The sequence below is a fragment of the Solanum pennellii genome, chromosome 3 (assembly GCF_001406875.1).
Source record: "Solanum pennellii chromosome 3, SPENNV200".
In the NCBI taxonomy this organism is placed as follows: Eukaryota; Viridiplantae; Streptophyta; class Magnoliopsida; order Solanales; family Solanaceae; genus Solanum; species Solanum pennellii.
The window spans coordinates 72,469,817-72,493,725 of record NC_028639.1 but is presented as its reverse complement, the minus strand read 5'-3'; the positions used below and the strand labels follow the sequence as shown (position 1 = coordinate 72,493,725).

At 33.4% G+C, this 23,909-nt stretch overlaps 3 protein-coding genes across 4 annotated transcripts; all 3 read left to right on the top strand.

Moving 5' to 3' along the window:
* The first annotated feature begins 32 nt into the window (after positions 1 to 32).
* On the top strand, positions 33 to 8,519 carry LOC107015120 (histidine--tRNA ligase, chloroplastic/mitochondrial). Its single transcript, XM_015215297.2, has 11 exons — positions 33 to 488; positions 580 to 675; positions 2,117 to 2,205; positions 2,351 to 2,480; positions 3,144 to 3,236; positions 4,759 to 4,833; positions 5,676 to 5,793; positions 6,592 to 6,734; positions 6,887 to 7,015; positions 8,003 to 8,166; positions 8,251 to 8,519. The coding sequence occupies exons 1-11, from the start codon at positions 150 to 152 to the stop codon at positions 8,387 to 8,389; spliced, it is 1,515 nt and encodes a 504-aa protein (XP_015070783.1). The 5' UTR covers positions 33 to 149; the 3' UTR covers positions 8,390 to 8,519.
* A 1,099-nt stretch (positions 8,520 to 9,618) lies between these two features.
* Positions 9,619 to 14,594, top strand: LOC107015306 (AP-3 complex subunit delta). Of its 2 annotated transcripts, XR_003577461.1 has the most exons (3): positions 9,619 to 12,698; positions 14,099 to 14,189; positions 14,295 to 14,594. XR_003577461.1 is itself a non-coding variant. In XM_015215531.2 (2 exons), the coding sequence occupies exon 1, from the start codon at positions 9,738 to 9,740 to the stop codon at positions 12,648 to 12,650; it is 2,913 nt and encodes a 970-aa protein (XP_015071017.1). In that variant the 5' UTR covers positions 9,619 to 9,737; the 3' UTR covers positions 12,651 to 12,698; positions 14,099 to 14,594. The 2 variants fall into 2 exon arrangements, 1 of the variants encoding a protein (XP_015071017.1); XM_015215531.2 differs by having other exon boundaries at positions 14,099 to 14,594.
* Positions 14,595 to 16,838: 2,244 nt separating this feature from the next.
* LOC107013965 (glycosyltransferase BC10) lies at positions 16,839 to 20,008 on the top strand. Its single transcript, XM_015213842.2, has 2 exons — positions 16,839 to 17,474; positions 19,268 to 20,008. Exons 1-2 carry the CDS (start codon positions 16,839 to 16,841, stop codon positions 19,907 to 19,909), a joined length of 1,278 nt encoding a protein of 425 aa, XP_015069328.1. The 3' UTR covers positions 19,910 to 20,008.
* Positions 20,009 to 23,909: the final 3,901 nt, after the last annotated feature.

Genomic DNA, 23,909 nt, shown 5'->3' with positions numbered 1-23,909 from the left:
TATATATATAAAAGTAATATTCTAAACTAACATTATTTTATTTTTTAAAAATAAAAAAAATACAATAGCATAGGTTGACATTTGTGAACCGTGGGGGAACATCTTAGCCGAAAATCTGTACCGTTCCATGGTTTCAGGCCGGTGAAACCATGCCTGCAATTTTAAACTCTTCCCTCTTTCTCCTCCATCACCACTCACTGTTCTCGACGGCGGTTCTCTCATTCCGCCGCCATCACCACCACCTCAACATTTCTCTCTTTTCAGCTCCACGTACTACTCTCAGAGCTTACTCTACTTCTTCCTCCTCATTTTCCATAGAATCATCGACAAACCAGAATGTTCGAACCGGACGGTCAGGGTCAGCGACTTCGCCTCCAGTTGAACACGATACTGCTCAGAAAATCGACGTCAATCCTCCTAAAGGTACCCGAGATTTCCCCCCTGAAGACATGCGCCTCCGCAATTGGCTCTTCCATCACTTCAGAGAGGTATATGTATAAATTGATTACATTGTCTTCTGTTGTTGTTGCTGCTGCTGCTGCCCTTGTACATTTGCTAATTTGTTTTTACGTATTTCAGGTATCTCAGCAATTCGGTTTTGAAGAGGTTGATTTTCCTGTGCTAGAGTCGGAGGCTCTTTATATCAGGAAGGCTGGGGAGGAAATTAGAGACCAGGTTTGTAGCTGGTTATTTGTTGTCTTGTGAATTTTGACACACTGCAGGCATATGTTTGGTATATACTTAGAGACGTTGGATTGTGAGCTAAATTATGCTGACTTTGCTGGATCAAACTAGCTAACATTTAACTGTAGATGAGGCATGATATGATTTGTTCTACATTAAAAGGTGTCATTCATGTTGCTCTGCTTCATTTTTCTTTTGTTCATCAAGAAAAATGTAACTTGGTTTGCTCGCATTATGGTTTGGCATGAGAATATCTATAAGCTGATTGTAGTTTTAATTTGCAATTCTTGTAAGCCACTTTTAGTTGGGAACCTGAGACTTACATTCTCTTCTATTTTCGTTACTTTATCTCTATCCAAATAAGAAGAATACTATCAATTTGAACTCAAACTTTTAAATAGTAAGCTATAACTATTTTCTAGAAACTTGCTCTCAAGTTACCTTGAATCACTTGCTAAGTTTTGTGACTGGATCTGATATTGATAAAATCATGTTTCAGAAGAAGACCAGGAAAAATTACATTAACTGATTTGGTTCCCATCTAGTATTTCTTCTCTGAAGTGCTGACATAAATGGGCATTTTTTAACAAAAGATGTAGTTTCCAATTTTCTCTTACCAACCTTCTTGAGAGTATGGGTGTGAATACCTAAATGAGGGTAATATGTGATAGACTATTTGAAATCTTTATCACAACTCATGGTTGAGATTACTTGATACTATTTCTTTTTTATCCCACTCTAAAATCCCGTTTTTGAGATGGAAAAGTTTCCCATCTACAAGTATTTGAAGTAATGCACAAATCACTACTTCATGCATTTGAACTACGTGGGCATTTTTTTTTAACAAAAGATGTAGTTTCCAATTTTCTCTTACCAACCTTCTTGAGAGTATGGGTGTGAATACCTAAATGAGGGTAATAGGTGATAGACTATTTGAAATCTTTATCACAACTCATGGTTGAGATTGCTTGATACTATTTCTTTTTTATCCCACTCTAAAAATACCGTTTTTGAGATGGAAAAGTTTCCCATCTACTAGTATTTGAAGTAATGCACAAATCACTACTTCATGCATTTGAACTACGTCTGTGAGCATGACTTAACCTATCAACAACAAATCATTGTCGGTGTGTATAAGTTAAACTCATATACACTCATTTTTCTCAATTAGCATTATACTTTGTTAGATCCCCCTTAATGCTGCTGTGCGTTTGAAGTCCTAGCTGATTTTGGCCTTTTTCTTTTTTGACTACTCTGCTTATCGTGAGCTTAAGTAGGCTAGACTTGTTATTTTGTATTAAGCATTGCAAAGAAAGAAACTTAAATGCAATTGAGGTAACACTTTTTTGTATAAAACTATTTGCTACATAAAAACATTTTTTGAGAAGGTAACATGAACAATAATATCATCTGTTCTCTTTCTATATTGCAGCTTTACTGTTTTGAAGACCGTGGAAACCGTCGAGTTGCATTGAGGCCTGAGCTGACTCCTTCATTGGCAAGACTTGTGATACAGAAAGGGTAATTATCTACTTGTTTTACTTGCGTATAGAATCTCATGATTCTTCAGTGACTTCTCAACATTCACCATTCATTTATATGCTATTACACTTTTGTATCCAGGCGGGGATGCCACTTTTTGATCTGCACGTTTTTTTCTGTCCAGAAAATCTGTATCTCTTCCATTGAAATGGTTTGCTATTGGACAATGCTGGCGTTATGAGAGAATGACCAGGGGAAGACGACGTGAACATTACCAATGGAATATGGATATAATTGGTGTACCAGATGTAACGGTAGGTTAAGCTCTATATATTTGGCTGATCCTTGGTACTGTAATAAAGCATTTGAAAAGAACATGAGAGTGCGACCTTCAAATTCCAGCGGAGGCAAAACTACTAGGTGTTATCTTCCTATCGTCCAAAGACTTGGTAGACAGAATTAACCCCGAGGAATTAGTCAAGATGGTGCAAACATGCCTGTACACCACAGTTTATTGTACTTGTCTGTTTACATGTAGCAACTTCTATATAAAATACCTCAATCAATCTGAAGATATGTTAGGATTAGATTTTCTAAGTAAAAATTCTTGGTAATTTTTTGGGTTAGACATGATAATATTTCTTGGCAAAAGGAATGACTACTTCTGGTTCTTGGATCAGAATCTTCTCATGCCTGAAATTGAAGTCCTAAGTTACTAGATGTGGACATAGCTTGATTTCTGAATTGGTTATTTTACTCACTGATCGTAACCTTCATGTTAGATTGAACATAACTTGTATGCTTAGCACTCATTTGCGGTATTTTTTCCCTCTTCCATATGTTGCATGTAAGTTATGAGCTTTTCTAGAGAAAGATGTTTTCTTGCTGCTGAAGCTTCAAATATATAATACAATGATTTAGATGCTAATTTCACATTTTCACTCACCCAATTTATTTGTAATTCCTCTTTCTTATAGGGTGAAGCAGAGCTGATATCTTCAATGATTACCTTCTTCAAGCGCATAGGCCTAACAGCATCAGATGTTGGGTTTAAGGTCTCTAGTAGAAAGGTGTGAGTTTATGTATTTTTCCCATATCATTCACCAGAACAATCTCTATTGTGTTCTTGCTACTTGTTGGCATCTCAGTAACCAGAAAAGATATGTTTCGAAAGAACACATGATCTAAATGTTGTTTCGTGTTATTGTAGAATTGGAGATTCATCGTATGCTATTGTCATTTCTTCTCAATTTAGAAAACCCACTTTCTACTAAGTGACATACCGAAATTTATGCTACTAATGCAGTATTTATATTACTGCCACAATGTTATCATTATTTTACTTTAACAAAGACAATTTTATTATAATAATGAATCGTAAGAAACGTAGGTTGAAGCATGACATGATACTTGATCAACCAGCTTGTAAACCGTTACTTCAATCACATTCTTTTCTACTACCTACGTAGTATACAAATTAAATCAGAACACAGATAGACAGTAATAGTTACTTCATAGGTTGTGCAAAAAAGGGATACTCGTAATGCCCATTATGAAGAAATGGACCTTTGTGACCTCAATATGCATTGTATATATGGGGATACTAGTGATTTTACATTTGACAAGCTATATCAATGGACATTGAAGAAGGGATGGTTCCTAATGATGTTAATAAGTTGTGTTGCATTTGTGTGTTCTTAAAGCTTAGGGATAATGCCGCTCTTAATTCAATTCCAAAAGATAACTTATGAGTGAGGATTATCTAAAATCATATAAGGAGATAAACCCATCACTCAACCAATGTGCGACGTTTAAGATCACCTCACGCCCAAGACAAGCATGGACAATGTAACATGGGAGCTAACATTGGCTAAACGATATACCAGGAATTGAGATGAGTCTGAGTCTAAAATTGATAAAATGTTGAAGTGTATGTCCATCTCATCTATAACCAAACTTAATTTGTTACCGGGCCAAATTCTTTTTTCATAATTCTTCAACATTCATAAACTGAAACAAGAAAGTAGCTATTAACCTATTTGAAAGTTTTAAAGAAGCCCAGTTCATAGTAGATTATTTTCATGTTAGATAATAGTTTCATGTTTTACTAGTAACTTGGTCTTTATATTGATGATACTGTCCCAGGCAAATGCGAAGTACTATTTCTTTTCATCAATCAATAACACTATGATGTTGTTTAGCTGAGTATTGGCCTGACAAATGGGAGCTACAAGTAGGTGTGTGAATGAGGCTTGCAAATGTCGTAACTCGTAAGGAATTTAGGTGGCTTCTTCTTTTCCCTTTTGAAAAAATTACAGGAGCCCTAATTACAAAAGCGATGAGGTTAGTCCTAGGAATATCATTAGTGGTTTTCTCTTGGAATTGAGTAGAAAAGTGGGAAGAGTAAAGTTCAGTGAGTAGCGAATTCTCTTGTATGATGGAAGTTAGGCAAATCTCCTTGGAAATAAGTTCGAGTTAATGCCTGTCATACAATTCTTAAGGATGTCATTTATGGTGCTGTTTCAGCTTAAACAACTCTATGTAATTTGGATCTGTTTCTCTGTATTGAAAGTATCATGTGCTATTTGATAGGTCTTGCAAGAAGTATTGAGGTGCTATTCCGTCCCAGAAAATATGTTTGGTAGAGTTTGCATCATTATAGACAAGGTCAGTTTGATAATGTAATTCAGTTCTTATTTTGATCTATAGTATTCCAAAAAGGCAAAACCAGAACACACTGGTTACTTGATTGCATCTGTTCATTTGCAGCTGGATAACTGTTTCTTTGGCACTAAGTGTGAGATGGTTATGGATTTTCTAATCATATTATGCTTTATTCTTACTTTTAAAACAGACTACTTTCTATTCTGAGGTAGTGGAATATCTTTAGCAACTTGATGTCACGATCCTGCATGAAATTCTATTCTGCTTCACTAATTCTGTTTTATATTTGATTTGATACAGATAGACATTACTCTATCAATTTACTTTATCACAAGTAGTTGAGGCCGGTTATATTAATCCTCTATTTCACTTTATTCTGACCCATAGTCAGAAGTTTGCTCCTCAGGATCTTCAATTAGAAGTGCTATTTACTTATATCAGAGTTGTGCTTATTGCATTTTTCTCACATGGTAAGCCCAATCACAAACCCCTCGACCTGGAGTCAAAAGTGGCCCTGTTTTCCACTTTCCTCTCTTGGTGATACGAACTACCATCCTTAAGGTTGGAGGTGGAGTCATTTCCCCTAGGCTATCCCTTACTTTCAAAGGTACCCTTTTAGCATTACATCTTAAAGAAGTCTATTGCATTTTTTTCTTCTAAAAGGAACCTAGCATTGTTTTGTCTGCTAGGAGCTCAGTCATTGTATTTTTTATTTTTTGGTGACTGTGGTGAGGGCCAGTTAATGAACAGCCAGTTGTTTATAGTATAGTTGATTTATGTATCACCTACTGTACATTTCAGTCTTCTTGTTCTAATCAACTCCTGTTACCCTCTTGGCTGAATAGATCGGAAAGATTCCAATGGATGATATCAGGAAAGATCTGTTGTCTGCTGACATGTCAGAGGTAGCTATTGAAGACCTATTGCAAGTTCTATCATTGAAGTCTTTGGCAAAGTTAGAAGGTTGGCTGTTACAGCATTTACTTCACTAAGGTTTACCTATGGTCTTCTTCTATTTGTTGCTCAAGAAGTATCTCTTGGAATTTATTTCTTCACTTGTTATGTTATTATTCCCCTTCATCCATACGTGTCCACTAGTTAATGTATATGATTGCGGACAAGTTAGTTTGACCTTGTATATTACCTGAATTGTACAGTAGAAAATATTAAATTAGCCGTTGGAGGATGCGTAATATTTCTGGACGGGTAAGAATTCAGTTGCAGCTTATATTGGCATTTCCTATCAAAAATAAATTCTCCAGACTTTAAATTTTAATATTGTTAGGTTATTAAATTTAACCCGTGCGTACCCAAAGGGTAGCAGCTGCGGGTTTCCCTTGTCATAAAAAAATAAAATTCAAAAGATAATTGGGGTTGAAAGCATTGTGCATGGTCCAAAATACCCCTTTGTATCTACCAAAATTTATCCAGTTTGGAAGTTTTATATCATGTAAAAAGGTTTTATTTCATGGAAGTTTCCTCTTTGCTAGAACCTGTTAAGCACCCAGGAAGTGGATTCATGAATGTTGTATGAATTGCACCAGAGTTTTGTGTAGTCTAGCTGTAGACTGTTTACGAGAATATGAAGTGATAGAACTTCTAAGATATCCTCTTTTTGAAACTTATGTGAACTTTCCAGATGAATATTGTATCTCTACCTGCGTTTGAAACGGAACAGTTGAAACCCTCTACTGATGTACAAGCAAATATTATAGCTCAGAGGTTTCTGATCTTGGTTTTTACACCTTTTTGTTTGGGCAGAGAAACTTGGGGCCTCAGGAGAAGCACTATCTGATTTGAAGCAACTATTTTCACTTGCTGAGAAGTATGGCTATAAAGAGTGGCTTCAGTTTGATGCATCAATTGTCCGTGGTTTGGCCTATTACACTGGGATTGTGTTTGAGGTTAGACTCGAGATAGTTTTTGATAGTATCTGAACTCTGTGCAAGAAGACTTGGAACTGGTTAACTGCTTGTCGTATATGTCTTACTGATAAACTGTTTGCTCGTAAATGGGTATCTCTTCCACTTCATTGAATAATTACAGTTTCCTGCAGGGATTTGATCGTGAAGGAAAGCTCCGGGCTATCTGTGGTGGTGGACGGTATGATCGGCTATTATCTACCTTTGGAGGCGATGATCTTCCAGCTTGTGGATTTGGATTTGGTGATGCTGTGATAGTAGAAGTGAGTAGAACTTCCTGTTTCCAGTCCTTTTCTTTTACTGGATGTTAGAGATAAAAAGTTTGTTTTTTTTTTCAATTGATGATCTGTGAAGCACGAAATACTTCTACCTTGAACTTAGGTGAAAGTTCACAGTAATTTTATGGACATTGTCGAGATGGACTTCTTTTGCCTGTTTTGCTTCCAAACACTACTATTCTCAGTTTTCCATCCAATTCAAGTCATTGGTTCTTGTGAAATTTATTAATCTTTGAACATCACAAATTCTGTTTTCTCCATGTCTGTATCGGTGACCTGCACATAGTAACACTTGTAGGCATAGGGCATAAAATAGATCCCCTTGTGCACACAAAACATGCAGCAAATGACAATCACCACTACCTTATCTGAAAATCCGTGATTGCACTAAGGGCTCCAACCAAGGTTGTCTTCTCAACTTTGCTTGTTTCCCTGAGATCTATAACCTTTTATTTCACAGAATAGTTGCTTTCAGTAAGATGAGTTTCTCCTGGGATAAGTCTTGCTGATAAAGATGGAGTATTGAGTATGTGAGCAGATTTGATATTGAAATGTGTCAGCAAAGGGAATAATTTTTCTTTATGTAGGATTTAGAAAATGTCTGTGAGCTCATGGTAGATTTCACTTTGGATCACTAGAGTACAAGATAAAGGAGAACACCTAAAGATCTTTGAGCTTGTCATTTTTCAGATTTGGGGAGGGGGGGGGGGGAGCTGTTGCTAGCTGCCACTGTTTTGTTTACTTTAGAACTCTTTTTTTTCTTCTATGAGCAAGCTTCCTCCTTCCATTTTGATATCTGTGAAATGCTGCAGTAATATTTTATAGCTCTATTGCTTAATTTCAATTTGAGAACCACCATCGGTTGCAGGGACAGACCCTTTCTAGCTTTTTTGTGTCATCTGTATGTTTTCTGTTAGAACATTTAGGTCTAAACGGTATTTGTTTGTGCTTTTTCTGTTGGGGAATATTCAGCTACTCAAGGAGAGGGGACTCCTACCAGAACTTAACCTCCAAATAGAGAACATTGTGTGCTCACTGGATCAGGAACTTCAAGGTGCGGCATCTGCAGTTGCCACCATTCTCAGGGAAAAAGGGCAAAGCGTTGATCTGGTTTTGGAGAACAAGCCACTTAAGTGGTACATTACGATATATATCATTTCACTATTTCTTTGTTGTTTCACTCTGAAGCTCATACTTCCAATTTTCCATTACTTGTGAAGGGTGTTCAAGCGAGCAGCACGGATAAATGCACGGAGATTGATTTTAGTTGGAAAGGCTGAATGGCAAAAAGGCATGGTCAATGTTAAGACTCTTTCAACAGGTGAGCAATTGGAGATAAAACTCGATGAACTGGAGTAACGGAACAGCGTCTTGGTGTATGCAATAGTTCTTTTTGCCATTCTTTTTATAATAATTCTAAGTTGTTTATTTAGCTGGGTATTTCTTAGTGATGGCAAAGCAATGAGGTATTAAATTTTTGCTGTTGTTATATTTTTCTTATTGCCTGTGTAATATCAATTAAAATAACTAAGGTCTGAATATAAAACTAATTGGATTCAATATATAAATCCTCTATATTCTTCCAACTCTTGGGATACATCTCATATTCCAAAATCTGTGTAATTTAAGGCAAGTTGGAGATTTTCTGAATTAGAAGTTATATACATAGTATACTTAAACATACATAAACATTTTCTAGTCACAATAATAAATTAATTGCCATTAGAACAGGGAGGGGCAAAATTGAGGAACTACCAAAGTATAGTAGGATGCAAAACTACGTTTTATAGTAGAAGAGTAGTATATACACACATTTTTACTAAGCTTGGCATTAGCTAAATTAACTTTTTAATGTGGAAAAGATATTTCACTACATGCATCTCTCTAACTAAATTAAGTATTTCCTTCGTATATTGGTATTTTTAAAGGTCCAAGTGTGATCATAAACCTTGTTAATTTGATTCAAAAATATGCCTACTCTTTGTAGGAGGGAACATAGGTGGTAACTCTAATTATACCATTTTGGTACTCTTTAATTCACACTTTGCCGTTCGGTTTATGGAATGAGGTGATATCTATATTTAATCCAAACCTTATTTCATCTCCCACAACTTAGGTGTGATAAATTAGTTCAAGAACTATAATTCCAAAATAATTTAACATGCCTAATCAAATGACCTTGTATTGCATTAGAAATACAAAATTCCTTAATGAAATGACTTTTTCTTACTACTAAACGTAGAATGAGTACAATGCAATTCACACGTCCGGCAGTGATTCTTGAACTACGTTATCTCATTTGCTCGATGTTGATTGGATTCTAGACTAATTTATCTTCGTTTGTTCGATGTTGATTGAATTCTTGAGCTAATTTAACTCATATGTCTGATGTTAATTGGATTCTTTAACTAATAATATATCTCATATGTCCGATGTTGATTGAAAAATTTAACTAATAAGAGCATTTCAAATTATGCAAAAATATATATTTTAGTTAACTCACATTTTAAAATATATATTTATTTTTTAAAGAACATTCTTGAAATGAAATTTATACTTCACATTTTCAAAATTACAACTCATAAATTGCAATAAAAAATTTGTTTGTTTGTCCAAACAACTAAAATCCCAAGCAATCCACAGTCATGGCGTCTTAAAGAACCTCACAACTACACTCACAGCTGCAAAAAGCAACAAAATTGATGTAATGGCCGGTCCTTCTCTTCTCGATTCTCTCTTCCAACGATCTTTAGAAGACTTAATCAAAGGTCTCCGTCTCTTCGTCGGCGATGAATCATCCTTCATCTCCAAAGCCGTCGACGAGATCCGCCGTGAAATCAAGTCCACCGATCAACAGACCAAAGCCACTGCCCTTCAGAAACTCACTTACTTGCATTCCATCCATGGCGTCGACATGTCTTGGGCTGCTTTTCATGCTATAGAACTCTCTTCATCTCAGTCCTTCAATTTCAAACGCATTGCTTATCTCGCCGCTTCGCTTTCATTCGATCCTTCGACTACTGACGTCATCCTCCTGCTGACTCATCAGCTTCGTAAGGACCTTCAATCTCCTAATTCGCACGAAGTAAGCCTCGCTCTTCATGCTTTGTATTTCATTTCTACACCTGATTTAGCCCGAGATTTAACTCCCGAGGTATTTACTTTACTGAATAGTAATAAGGGTTCTACTAGGAAGAAGGCTATTGCTATTATTTTGAGACTGTTTGAGTTATATCCAGATGCGGTTAGGGTTTGTTTTAAGAGATTAGTGGAAAATCTGGAGAATTCTGATCCCGCAATTGTATCTGCTGTTGTGGGTGTTTTTTGTGAGCTTGCTTGTAAAGAGCCTAAATCTTATCTCCCTTTAGCGCCTGAGTTTTATAAGATATTGGCGGATTCTCGCAATAATTGGCTGTTGATTAAAGTTTTAAAGATTTTTGTGAAGTTGGCTCCATTGGAGCCGAGGTTGGGGAAAAAGCTGGTGGAGCCAATTTGTGACCATTTGAAGAAAACGGGTGCAAAGTCATTGGCTTTTGAGTGTGTGAGGACTATTGTTAGTAGTTTCAGTGAGTATGATTCTGCTGTGAGGCTTGCTGTTGAGAAGATTAAGGAGTTCTTGAATGAAGATGATCCAAATCTCAAGTATCTTGGTTTGCAAGCACTTACCATTGTTGCACCAAAGCATTTGTGGGCAGTCCTGGAGAATAAGGATTTTGTGATTAAATCGTTAAGTGATGCAGATGCAAATATTAAACTTGAGGCCTTGCAGCTTGTTTTATCCATGGTTTCTGAGGATAATGTGGTGGATATTTGCAAGGTTTTGATTAATTATGCTCTTAAGTCTGACCCAGATTTCTGTAATGAGATTCTGGGATGCATCTTGCTGACATGTTCAAGAAATGTGTATGAGATAATTGTGGATTTTGATTGGTATGTATCACTTCTTGGGGAAATGTCGAGAATTCCACACTGTCAGAAGGGGGAGGAAATAGAGAATCAGTTTGTGGATATAGGTATGAGAGTCAAAGATGCAAGACCAGAACTTGTTCGAGTTGGCCGTGATTTGCTTATTGATCCTGCATTGCTTGGCAATCCTTTCGTACACAGGATTTTATCAGCAGCTGCTTGGGTGTCTGGGGAGTATGTTCGCTTTTCAAAAAATCCATCAGAAATTGTGGAAGCACTGCTGCAACCAAGAACCAGTTTATTGCCGTCATCAATAAAAGCTGTATATATCCAGTCTGCATTCAAAGTACTTACCTTTTATCTGCATTACTCTATTTCTACCAAGAGAGTTATTTCTTCAGCTTCCCAAGAAGTGGCAGATCTGATGCATGGAAGAGTACCGGAAAATTCTCAGTTTGTAAGAACTGGACCAGTAGCTGATAGTGACACAGATGATGGGGGGTTGAATCCCAGGATGTTACATCGATCTGTTAGGGATGCTTCAGTAGAGAGTTTTGAGGATATGTCTGCTGCTCATGAGTGGTTGTCCTCGACTTCCCCAAAAGCAGAGTCAATCACTGAAGAGTCTATACTTAACATATTAGATCTCGTAGAAATAACGTTGGGGCCACTAGCAGGAAGCCATGAGGTGGAGATACTGGAGAGGTCAAGAAATGTCCTTGGTTTGGTTGAACTGATAAGAGAAGAATTACCTGGTTACTTGATGAAAAGGGAAGAAGATGATGACAAGGGACAAAAGAAGACTCATGAAATGATCAAACTAGTTGCTGAAGCCTTTTCAGAAGAGCTTGGTCCAGTTTCAGCAAGTTCTCAGGAAAGGGTGCCTATGCCTGAAGGAATAGTGCTTAATCAAAGTCTGGATGATCTGGATGCCATATGTGGTGACCTTGGGTTGCATATACCTACTTCTTTCTCCCTTGGAAAATCAATTTCCTCCGAGAAGGATGATGTTACCATGTCTGACCGGCAAAGTAAGGAAGAATTTGAATCAACTGAATCAACGTCTCTTCTCGCTGAGCATCGCAAACGTCACGGGCTATATTATTTACAGTCACAGAAAAAGGAGATGGCATATGATGATTACCCACCTGCTAATGACCTGAAGACTGGAGAGAATGCTGATGATGAGGCTGATGATCTGATTAAGCTGACAGAACAATCTCTCTTCTCTAAGAAAAAGGCAAACCAAGCAAAGCCTAGGCCTGTAGTGGTGAAACTGGATGATGGGGATGGACCTTTTATCCCTGCCAAAAAGGTAGAGTCAAAAGATGACCTAATATCTGGTGCTGTGAGAGATGTTCTTTTAGGTGATGAAGCAACAACATCATCATCACGGGTTAAGAAGTCTGACAAGTCATCAAGTAAGAGAAGACAGAAGGACAAGTTAGATTTAGACAAGTCTTCTGGACCAATAGAGGATTCTAAAATGATGGAGAATTCTGAACTAGAAAATGCAAATTTGAGAAGAAGCAAACGCCATTCTCGTGGTAAAGAGAAGAAACATAGAAGTACTGCAAAAGATAGAGATGAACATGAAGAGGGAGATAAGCAGAAGGTTAGCCATCACCATGGCAAGCATAAATCCAGACAAAGGGCAGACGGGGCTCTAACATTAGCAGCACAATCACCTGTAATTCCTGATTTTCTTTTGTAGCAATGAGTGCCTGGGATATTGATAATCAATTTGATAAATACGGGTTAGGTGAGTTCTTCTGTACATTACACTTCTTTTATTTTTTTCTGTTTTGGTTACTAATTATACTTGCAATTGGTGAAGTGGTCTTTTGTCCATCTTTTTTAATTTTTCCTGTGTGGAATTTCTTTTGGGAAGGGTATATTTTTGAGTTCTTAACACTTGTACAAGGAAACCTTTACAAGGCCTTGACCGGTTATGATCCTTTGGTTCTATTCTATTCATCTCTCATCTATGTATGCATTGTCAGTCACATTCTTTGCTAGTTTGATGAAAGGTAAAACATAGGCACCTAGACCTTTTCCAAAATCAAAATTAAATGTGCGTATAGTCGCTGTATAACTGCCCCAAGAAATAATGTACTGGCTGATAAGAATATAAGAGGGCTAATCCCCATACTCTATGGAAAAAGCTAAAAGATTTGTAATCTCCTCTAGCTGGTGCTTGTGAATTTTTCATCATGAGGCCAATAAATGCTTGGTGAGAGTTCATAATAACTTGGAAAAAAGAAGAGAATATGGACATGTTAGGTTACGATAATCAGAAAAATATGCACAGGTTGAAGCATTTAGGCGAAATACTCTCTTGACATTGTGCCTAAGAACGAGCTGCTTGTAGGATTGCTGTACATTGGTACTATAACTGAAAAAATCAGTTCCTTCAGCAAATGCCAATCCAAAGAAAAACTCATTCTCTCCAAAGATGAGTTATATTCCATTGTATTAAGAAAAACCTTCACAAGTGAGGTTTGCTTCGTGGTAGAGACCTCCACCGCCAACAGGTAAGTTCTGCTCATGTGAATTGTAAGTGCAATCCTTGTGGAATCAGAAATGAGGTTAGGTGTATAAATCAAGAGAGGGACCAATAGACAAGCAGTCCCTTCTAAATAACTGAAACTATTATTTGTTGTCCCTTTTGTTATTATCAATAAGCTTTCATTCTAACCTTCTAAACAACTATGGATTTTCTACTGCCATAACTGATGCATTACTGAATTGTATGGTCAATATTGGGCTTCCACCTCAGTTTTGGTATATTCGTCTGTGTAACAGTTGTGAAGTAGTTGATCATATTGAGGGAGATTATACTGACTTAATTCTTTGCTGTTTACTTGTATTCTGCTGGCATGAGAAACATCTCCCATTGTTTTCTATGAGTGTGAATCTATTGTTACTGTAGACAGACGTCTTCCTTAACCAAAAAAGAAAAGAATTAAGATGCAGCAGATGTCTGAAAGAAAAAAGGAAATATCTTAGTGTAGAAAGAATCACCTAACAGAATCTGTGAAAGCAGACCCCCCCCCCCCTTCTCTTTTTCCCCCAATGTTGCCTGCCTACTGCCTATTATATATTCTGTTCTGTTTTTCTTATCAAAATTTTGTTTCTATTATTGGTTTTAACTGTCATAAGAGACTGTGTGGAGGAGATGTGATCACAGAAAACTCTACATTCAAAGACTTACTGCATGATCAGCAGATAAAGAGCTTGATATACATGAGAGGTATACAGTGGACGAAACTTTCATTTCTGTATTCTCTTTTTTCAAACTGTCTTTGGATGGTTTACTTCAACCGAGGGTCTATCGGAAACAACTTCTCTATGGTAGGGGGGGTTGGGTCTGCAATGCCTATGTGACTTCTCTGTCTTGTTGCTGCACTATTTGCTTGGAAGAAAAACGAAGAAGTGAGAAATCAAATTGTACCACTGTAGATACGTCAAGAGGAAAAGGAGGGAACCATAAGAAATGCCACAAATCATGGCTGATGTTTGACCATATATTCATTTTAGGAAATCATTAAATATTTATTGATAATAAAACACATCAAATCAAGGTAAAACTGTATTCTATTATATTTCTTGTATCTACCTTACCGTTACGGAATTATCTTTCACTTTTTTCAACATTCATCCCAATTCCCAATGAATAAGTTGTGTTATAATGTATCTCAATTTAAAAAAAGAAGTCCCTTTTGATTTTCTATATATAATCCTTGTCAACTGAAAGACCAGGACTTTAGCAGAGGTTGACGAGTTCAACCTTTAAGTTATTAAAAATTTATGGGTTTATTTATTGAATCTTTTATAATTTTCTCTTCACCACACATCGTTCACTCTTTATCATCGCGCTAGAGGTGGAGGCAACATATTAAGCATATCTTCATATGATTATAAGGTCACGAGTCTCTTGCAAAAATGTTGACAGAAGATGACATAAAATAGATACAAATGTAGACACAAAACTTTGTACATAATATATAGGAACTTAATTCACAAAACATGCTCTAATTGAATAATCAGATCCTTGTAATTTGGAGTTTCCACTTTTTTTAAAACAAAGGAAGAATACAACATTAACATCTCATATGGACACTCAATTAATAATTATTTTCACATAAAATCACTCAACTTTCTTTTATAATTTCAAAGTTACTCAACTATGGATTTTTTCTTCTCGGAGAAAGTTACTCAATTTTGTTTTACAACTCAAAAGTCACTCAACTATTGTTATTTCACTTGGAAAATCCTTAACTGAGTGACTTCTGTTAGAAGAATCATTGTTGACTAACTATCTGAGATATTAACTCGAAGAATACAAGTACAAAAAAGAAAATTGACATGAAATTGAATGTTTATAGGTTGGTTTTAACTTTTTGTTCATCAACATGATCTTTAGAAACTAAAGTCATGCTAAAAAATAACTTGTGGAACTAATTTATGTTACTATTAATAATATAAATTTCTGTCTCAAAAAAAATTTTCTCTCTCCGTTTTAAAAAGGATGACCTAGTTTGACTTGGAATGGAGTTTAAGAAAAGAAAGGAGACTTTTAAATTTTGTAGTTCTAACTTAAAGTTATGTCAAATGTATCAAAATGACTTTTAATCTTACGGTCTTAAACACGTCACGTAAAAAGTTAAAGTTAAAAATGTTATCAAAAAAAGAAAAGGATCATTCTTTTTTAAATAAACTAAAAAGAAAATAAAAACTTCTTTTTTTTTAAACGGAGAGAATCGGGACAAAAACCCAAAATAGAAATAAGAGACAGGTACGTGGAGTAGCCAATGCCTAAGGTTGTCTTCCGGAAGTCATGGAAATATTTTTGGATTAATTGGTATCCACTTGGCATAACACAAATTCTTCTTCTTCCTCCATCTTTCTTCTATCTAAAAAATTAAAAAAAAAAAAATTCTTGTAAATTATAGCTGTAAAAACTAATAATTTTTTTCTTAAATCTGTTGAATAATAATTAAATATTCCCTCAACATGTCTCAACATCAACTCCAAGAATATTCTCTCTCTGGTAATTTTCACAATTACTCAATTCCTTCTTCCTCTTTTACATTTTTTCAACAATGATTAAATCATCACGTTTCCTCTTCTATCTTTTTCTACATTATAATAATTTAATTAATATTAATCCAGATTACTAAATATTTTCTGTATATTTATTTTCTATAAGAACCTCTCTTGTACAAATAATCTTTTGTTGATAGTAACACGTTAAGATTATTGTAAAACGAAAAAGATAAATAGGAGAGGTAAATCAAGTAAATATTAAATACAATTTTCTTTTACATATTACTGAAATCCTTACATGAATGTCTTGGAGATATAAAAAAATTAATTAAAATATAATTAATTAGAACATATCTTGTGTCTAATTCTAGTTAATTTTTTTGCTTCCATCTCAACTATATATATTTCCTCCTCCTCTTTTGCTTTACTCCATTTCTTCTTCTTCCCTTTCCTAGTATTTTTTTCGAATTATGTCTTGAATTTGTTTATTTTTTAATTATATATTTTTAGAAAAATCATAATTCCTATTGATTTAGAAAATCCATTGTCCTAATAGATTTTGGAAAGAAAATCTAGTAGGATTTGGAGACTAGCTACTCGAAATCTATATATAAGAGTTGTAGTTGTACACTTTTTCATCCTTTGTGTTTTTTCTTCTCTCTTCGCTTTGTGTGTGATTGTGTGCTAGATAACCCAAGTCATAATCTTTTCTCAATTTATCGAAAATAACCTTTCCATTCTACAAAAGACAAAAAGCAAGGTTTGTAATTCTGTGTATATCTTATTTTTTTTAGACTTTATTTGTGAGATTATAACGAGTGCGTTGTTGTAGTAGTATTTTTTTTCCAAGAAAATGAAGAATGAACAACAATATCAATTCACCAGTACAAAACTATTCACTATTTCTCAAAGGTACCTCCATAATCTTGTGTCCTATTTTTTTTTATTTGGGTCTGGTTTAGCAATTGGTATAACACTAATTTTTTATCTCCAAGACCTAATTCCCAACACTTTACAAAACAAATTATTTTTCCCCCAAATAATCCAATTCACCTCACCTCCACCTCCACCCCCACCCCCACACCCTACACCAATTACCCCACCATCACTTCCACAACCTCAACAAGAAAATATTATTCCTCTTGTTTTAAATAATAATGAGACCAAAATTTTAGACCCTAGTAGAATTAGGTTAAAAGATTTTATGGAGACACCAAAATTTAGTACTCCTAAACATGTTATGAAAGATGAAGACTTGATATGGAGGGCTATGATGGTGCCAAGTGTTAGTGATTTGCCATTTAATAGAAAACCAAAGATTGCTTTTATGTTTCTTGCAAGAGGAAGTTTACCATTGGCACCATTATGGGAAAGATTTTTCCAAGGACATGAAGGCCTTTATTCTATTTATATTCATTCTCAACCATCTTTTAATGGAAGTGCTCCACAAGAAGGACCTATTTTTCATGACAGAAGAGTAGCAAGTAAGGTAAGTTTAATTTACTATCACTATTGATATATTAATTATAATTTTCATTTGATATTGTCTGCTTCGAATCTAGGTCATTATACATAGCAATTTTACGGATATGGGATTTACCATGCACTATCTTAAGTACTCAACATCTTCATTTGCCTAAACTCAATATTTAACCATAAGTATTTTGATACATAATTATGGTGTTTAGGCTAAATTATTCTATCAAAGTTTGGACAGATGAGAATATAATTGTTATTTTTGCATGAACTCGAACTAATATATGAGAAGTATTAATTACAATGTGATGAAAAAAATGATATTTAGCCATCCGTTAGACCAGAAGCGGAGCTAGGTTGTGGGATTCATGGGTTCGGACGAATTCAGTTAATTTTTCATAGATTCTATATTCTTATCAAAAAAATTAAATAAATATATATGCATATTAATTTGTGTACTTCTAACAAAATTTGATAGATAACTTAGTTTTACACATTTTGTATTATCCGTATATATAACTTAAATCTTTTTCTTATAGCTGATTCATATGCAATGACAATCTTTTTAAATTAGCTACAAAAAGTAATGTTTTGTTTGTTTTCATGGTCTAGAGATCTACAAGTTCATTTATAAAGTATTACGCACAAACCTAGTATAGTGCAAAAATATATAAAGTTTGGTGAGGAGAAAAAAATCAACTGGTGCCGTATCAAATGGTCCGTGTTTTACTAGACAGCATGAAAACTGAGCCGGATCCACGAGTTAAATTATTAAATTTAAATTTTGAATCTATCGAATATAAGTTTTTATATTTTGTTGATGATGCAATATTCTAAATAGCAGATTTTGATGAATATACATCACACCATATATTAGTTGACTTAGACCATTTATTTGTCTTGTGTTTTAAAAACGCGTCTTTTGGCATTAATTACCGAGAATCCTGCTACTCTTTGGCTATAATATTGTAAGATTAGACTATTTTACGACACTTTTGTTTGTGTAATTAATGCTAATTATGATGCTTATGGAGGGACTTATGTGATGTACCAAACTTATGGTGCTTGTTTGATAGATTTAATTAACAAAAAAAAATATATTATAAATAATAGATCCAGAATGTTATCTATGGTTCACGAAAAACTAATAGTTTTTGCTCATATATTATTAGTGTGTTCAAAAACTTTTGAACTATATCTATAAATGTTTTAAAATCCTAAATTCACTTTTACTATTATCACTTATATAGCTTTTGATGTGGTGATAAATATTTGATTCTAAAAATTGATGTTTTTTAGGGTAAGAAACTAGTTGAATAAGTTTTCAAGACAAAACACTTTCTCTTGTAAATTTTTTTTATTCTCTACTCCTTTTGCCAACTTAGAGAAAAAAAACACTTTATAAAATTCCTTTCTTCTGTGCCTTGGCATCTTTTATCTTTTTCACGTGAACTCTAGAAGAACATGTTGGACTCCACAAAAAAAAAAATCGAAACTTTTACATAAATAGTTGGTCAGATTTACAATTTACTTTTTATAGTTAATAAATATGCATGTAATATGAACGATGGTTATTTAGGTTAATTCTTTTTAAGTTCCTTTCTTTATGTTTGAAGCAGAGTCCATATTGGAGTTGGCCCAATTAACCACTTTAGAAGGATAACTATCTGGGCTTTTAGGAAAGTATATTTTTGAGTCCATTGAAATTTTTTGCAAAAAAACATTTTCCCCCCCACCTAGTTAGTTGGAAGATTTAATTGTTTAGTAAATCATAAACTCAACATTTTAACATGTTATTTTATGCAGAAAGTAGAATGGGGAAAATTTAACATGGTGGAAGCAGAGCGACGATTACTAGCGAACGCGTTATTAGACATATCGAACGAACGTTTCGTGCTTCTTTCAGAGTCATGCATTCCTCTATACGACTTCACAACCATCTATGACTACATCATCAACTCCGCAAACACATTCATGGAGTCTTACGATTTAATAAGCCCCGTGGGACGAGGCCGTTACAACAAGAAAATGAAACCATTGGTAACCCTAGCCCAATGGCGAAAAGGGTCCCAATGGTTCGAGGTCGATCGAGAGATCGCCATCGACATAATATCAGATCAAAAATATTCTAATTTATTCAAGAGGTTTTGTAGGCCAGCATGTTATTCAGATGAACATTATTTGCCAACATTTGTGACAATGAAATATTGGTGGAAAAATGAAAATAGAACATTGACTTGGGTTGATTGGGCCAAAGGTGGGCCTCATCCAACAAAATTTATCAGGCCTGATGTGACAGAAGATTTGCTTTATGGGATGAGAAATGGGACCAAATGTGAGTATAATGGGCAGCCCAGTAACATGTGTTACTTGTTTGCTAGGAAGTTTTTGCCTAGCACTTTAGATAGGCTTTTGAGATTTGCTCCTAAAATCATGAAATTTGGATAAATTGATATTTGTAAAAGTTTAAATATTTTTGTTAATTATTTCTAGTTCTAGCATTGGGTTCAATGACACTGATAATATACATCATATTCATTTCAATTATTTTTCATGTGTTACAACTCAATCGGTTATTTGATAAGATAGTGGGATTCACGAATTATTCGAGGATTTTCTTCGTTTCAATTTATGTGATACCGTTTGATTTAACATGATATTTAATAAAAAAAAATGAGACTTTTGAAACTTATGATCTCGTCCAGCAGGATTGGACAAATCATCCCGAATCAAATGAAAGGAATTGGTAATGAAAGACCAGATCCTTTTTTTTCATCAATTGCATTATCTATGCACCAATCCTTTTAGATTTACAATCCTATTTCTATTATAAGAAATGAGGTTTTAACCCACTTTAAAGGAGTCCTTAAGGTCATAATGAGACCTTAAAAATGAATTCTCGAGAGGTCAATTCTTTTTTCCAGTCGTAGTATACGGCATTATCAGCCTTAGTATTAGGAACCCTATCCCTAACGAGCTAGAAGTTAAATAAGTGCTCTTAGCCTTTTTCTTGACCGTAGGATTTGGGAAGCTCTTCCCTTCTGCTCGACTTGTCTATTGAATCAACTCTTTTCCAGGAGCAGGCAAAAAGAAAAGTTTGTGTTAAGCATATCACTTTTTTTAGAATGATTTGATCCATCAATGTAAAACAGTACTTAGATATTTGACATGGTTGTAAATCATTTCATTAAGAATATATAAAAAGGTATTTTAAAGTTAAATTAATTTTAATTATAGTAGGTGACTTTCTTTTTGGATTGAATTAAAAAGGAATTTGTGCTACATAAAATGAGATTTTATTTTTTTATTGAAGAAAATTGAAATCAAGTGAAAAAAATAATTTTCTACGAAATTAATAACTATTAATTGAGTGACATTGAACGCTTTTGATGTGATTAAAAGTGTACTTCTCCCCAAAGAATAAAGGAATAGGAGGGTCTTTTTCCTCTTTTGAAAATTTCCAAGTCTTTGTTTGGTAGCTTCTTTGTAATTGTTCAACAGACTAGACCTGACCTAAACCAACACCACACACAAAATCTTCTTTGGTGTGTGTATGATAATACTCTATGAATATATTATGTCGTTTTGAATATGATACGTGATTTTATTTATTACTATAAAGAAACACTCTTATATATGGCGTAGCCACGTAGAGATAAGGGTGTCCAATTCGTCGAAAAAAAAGCATATATACTAGTAAATGATATAGGAAATATATTTTGGACACCCTTAGCATAATAAATTGCTATTTTTGAACACCCTTTAGGAAATTTTTGGCTCGCCACTGATTACTTAATAGTAAAATATGAGAATATTGAAGTAAAAAACTTTCCACAACGAGTTTCACTTGAATTTTGTTCAGTAAAAAACAATGCACGATGTTAAAATTACTTTTAATAATATATATACTATAATGATGAATTTCTAATTTGACTTCTTCAAATTCTTATCTCTTATCTCCAAAAATAAATTTGTTTTTGGCTCCGCTGCTCACTTACTTTAAATAAATTTTTAGCGACTCTAAATGTGATTCCTGATATAAATACAAATAGGTGTGGAAATAAAAATCCTTTCTCCTTGGATATACAAATATACAATCTTTTATTAGCACTTGTTTTCTTGTAAACTTAGACGAAACTGAGTATAAATCTACATTAGACGTTAAAAAATGATGTGTGTTTATGAAATTGTGAACTATGGAAAATGAAATGACAAGGACCAAGTGACTTGGACACACAACGATCGACTAATTAATAATATTAGTACTATATTATTATATGATATATATATATATATTTGTCAGTATCAGATTTATGTGTTTATATTTTTTTGCCTGAAAAGGTTTCAATCATTTTGTTGCTTGAACTTAATATAACCGTCCTAATTCGATTTTACATCGCCATCAAGTTTTTATTATTAGTATAAACTATAGGATATTCATAACAAGAAAATATGAAATGAACAATTAAATTTATCAGCCATTTCTAACAAATCCATCAATAGAACGTTTCAGGGTAATTGAATTTTAAAATAAAGTTTAAAATATTTTTTTAAATATATATATATATATATATTTCACTTGAAATTAAGAGTTTTTAAATTATTTTTTCTCGAAAGATATTTAGAGTGAAAAATTGACACTTAAATTTTTTTGACATATAACCCAATGAGTTTAAAGAAACAAACTTGGAAAAAGTATTTGAAAAATTAAATGTATATCTAAAGGCGCCGTAAATAGAAGATTTGAAAAAATTAATTTAAATCGTGACGAATTATAGCCGAAATATAACTTTTTATTCATAAATCAAATTTGAAAAATAGTCAGACATGTGACTTTAATATGGTCGGTCAATAGCAACATGTAAATCTTGTCGATATACGTTTGTTTGCTTGAGTGCAATTTTTATTGAAAATAATTCTTTTATATTTTTATATATAAATTTATAAAATTACATTAAATATATTTTTGATATTTTTCTCAATTAAAAATTACACTAGATATATTATTGTTATTGTTTTTCCGAATATATTATAGTCTCTTAAATTTAAAACGATCAATATTTTAAATTTTAGGATAAAAATAAACATCGATCTAACTATAACGATTTTCTTTCCTTTTTAGATTGATATAATCAGATTTTTGCGGAGATAAATACAATAAAACACCAGATAATTTCTACTCATTTATTCTAGCTTTCGTGGAGAGATATTTGATACATGTTGTTGATGAGAGATGACATGTTTAGTGAAATAAGTCAAGATATGTGAAAATTAACCAAGATATGACCACGGTTATAACAAAAAAAGTCAAATACCCCCTCTTGTACATAATACCATAATCTATACTTAATTTTCCTTTATCATTAATTATAGTTATTTTTCTATTACATTTTTCAAGATATATATTTATTCTACTGAAATGATGATATAATAAATTATCTTTCTAATTATAATTTCTTTGCAAAATCAATCATGAATAAATATTTTTGGACAGAAGGACTATCTTTTTAATTTTTATGAAACATTAATTATTTTGGAGATAAAACAATTATTTTGAATAGAAGACAAGTCATTAAAATTTATTTCTTGTTTCCTGGCATTTTTTTTTCTTTTTTCCCTCTGTTTTGTTTGTATAGAATTGAAGAGATGAAAAGTTAATAAAACACGAAAAATAAAAACATGAAACCGAGTTTTTTTAGACATATAAGGAGGACTATTATTATTATTTATTTATTTTGGGATTAGATTTTTATTACTCACTCTCAAGCAGTTCTTCGAAACTTCCATAATAATTAATTTGTATCATTTTATGAACAAATATTTCAATGAATTAAGGCAATTCGGCAAAACTACACACTACTTAATTTGGACGGTTAATTCTTTTATCGCACTAATTTAAAACGAAAGGAGTAATTTAGATGAGTTTTAACTATTTTATCTATATTTATGTGTTATTCTTTTATAACTAAAGTATTTATAATTGGTAAAAATAATTACCACTAAGTGAACTGAAAAAATAATAATAAAATTGAGATTTGAAATAATAATTTAAAGTTGATATTGAAATTTTATGCAGATTTCACAAAATCATAATTAATTTAAAAATAAAACTTAAAACTAAAGTTCCAAATTTTATGATCAAACGTTAAAAAAATTAAAAAGAGTGAGTAGTAATAGTCTAATCCTATCCAAATAAATAAATAAAATGGGGAAGCCAATTTTTATTACTAATTCCTTTTGTTTTTCTCTATTAAAAGACAAACATATATGTTGCCATGTTGGGATTCCTTTCCAAGTACATAATGCTAGATCCTAGTGGAATATATCTTCACTTAATTAGTCTTTTTATGAAAAAACAAAATTTTCTTTTTACTTGTCCCATTATTCATTTTAGTAAATTAAGAAAAAATATTATTTTCTTTTATCACATACTAAAATCAATTCCAAA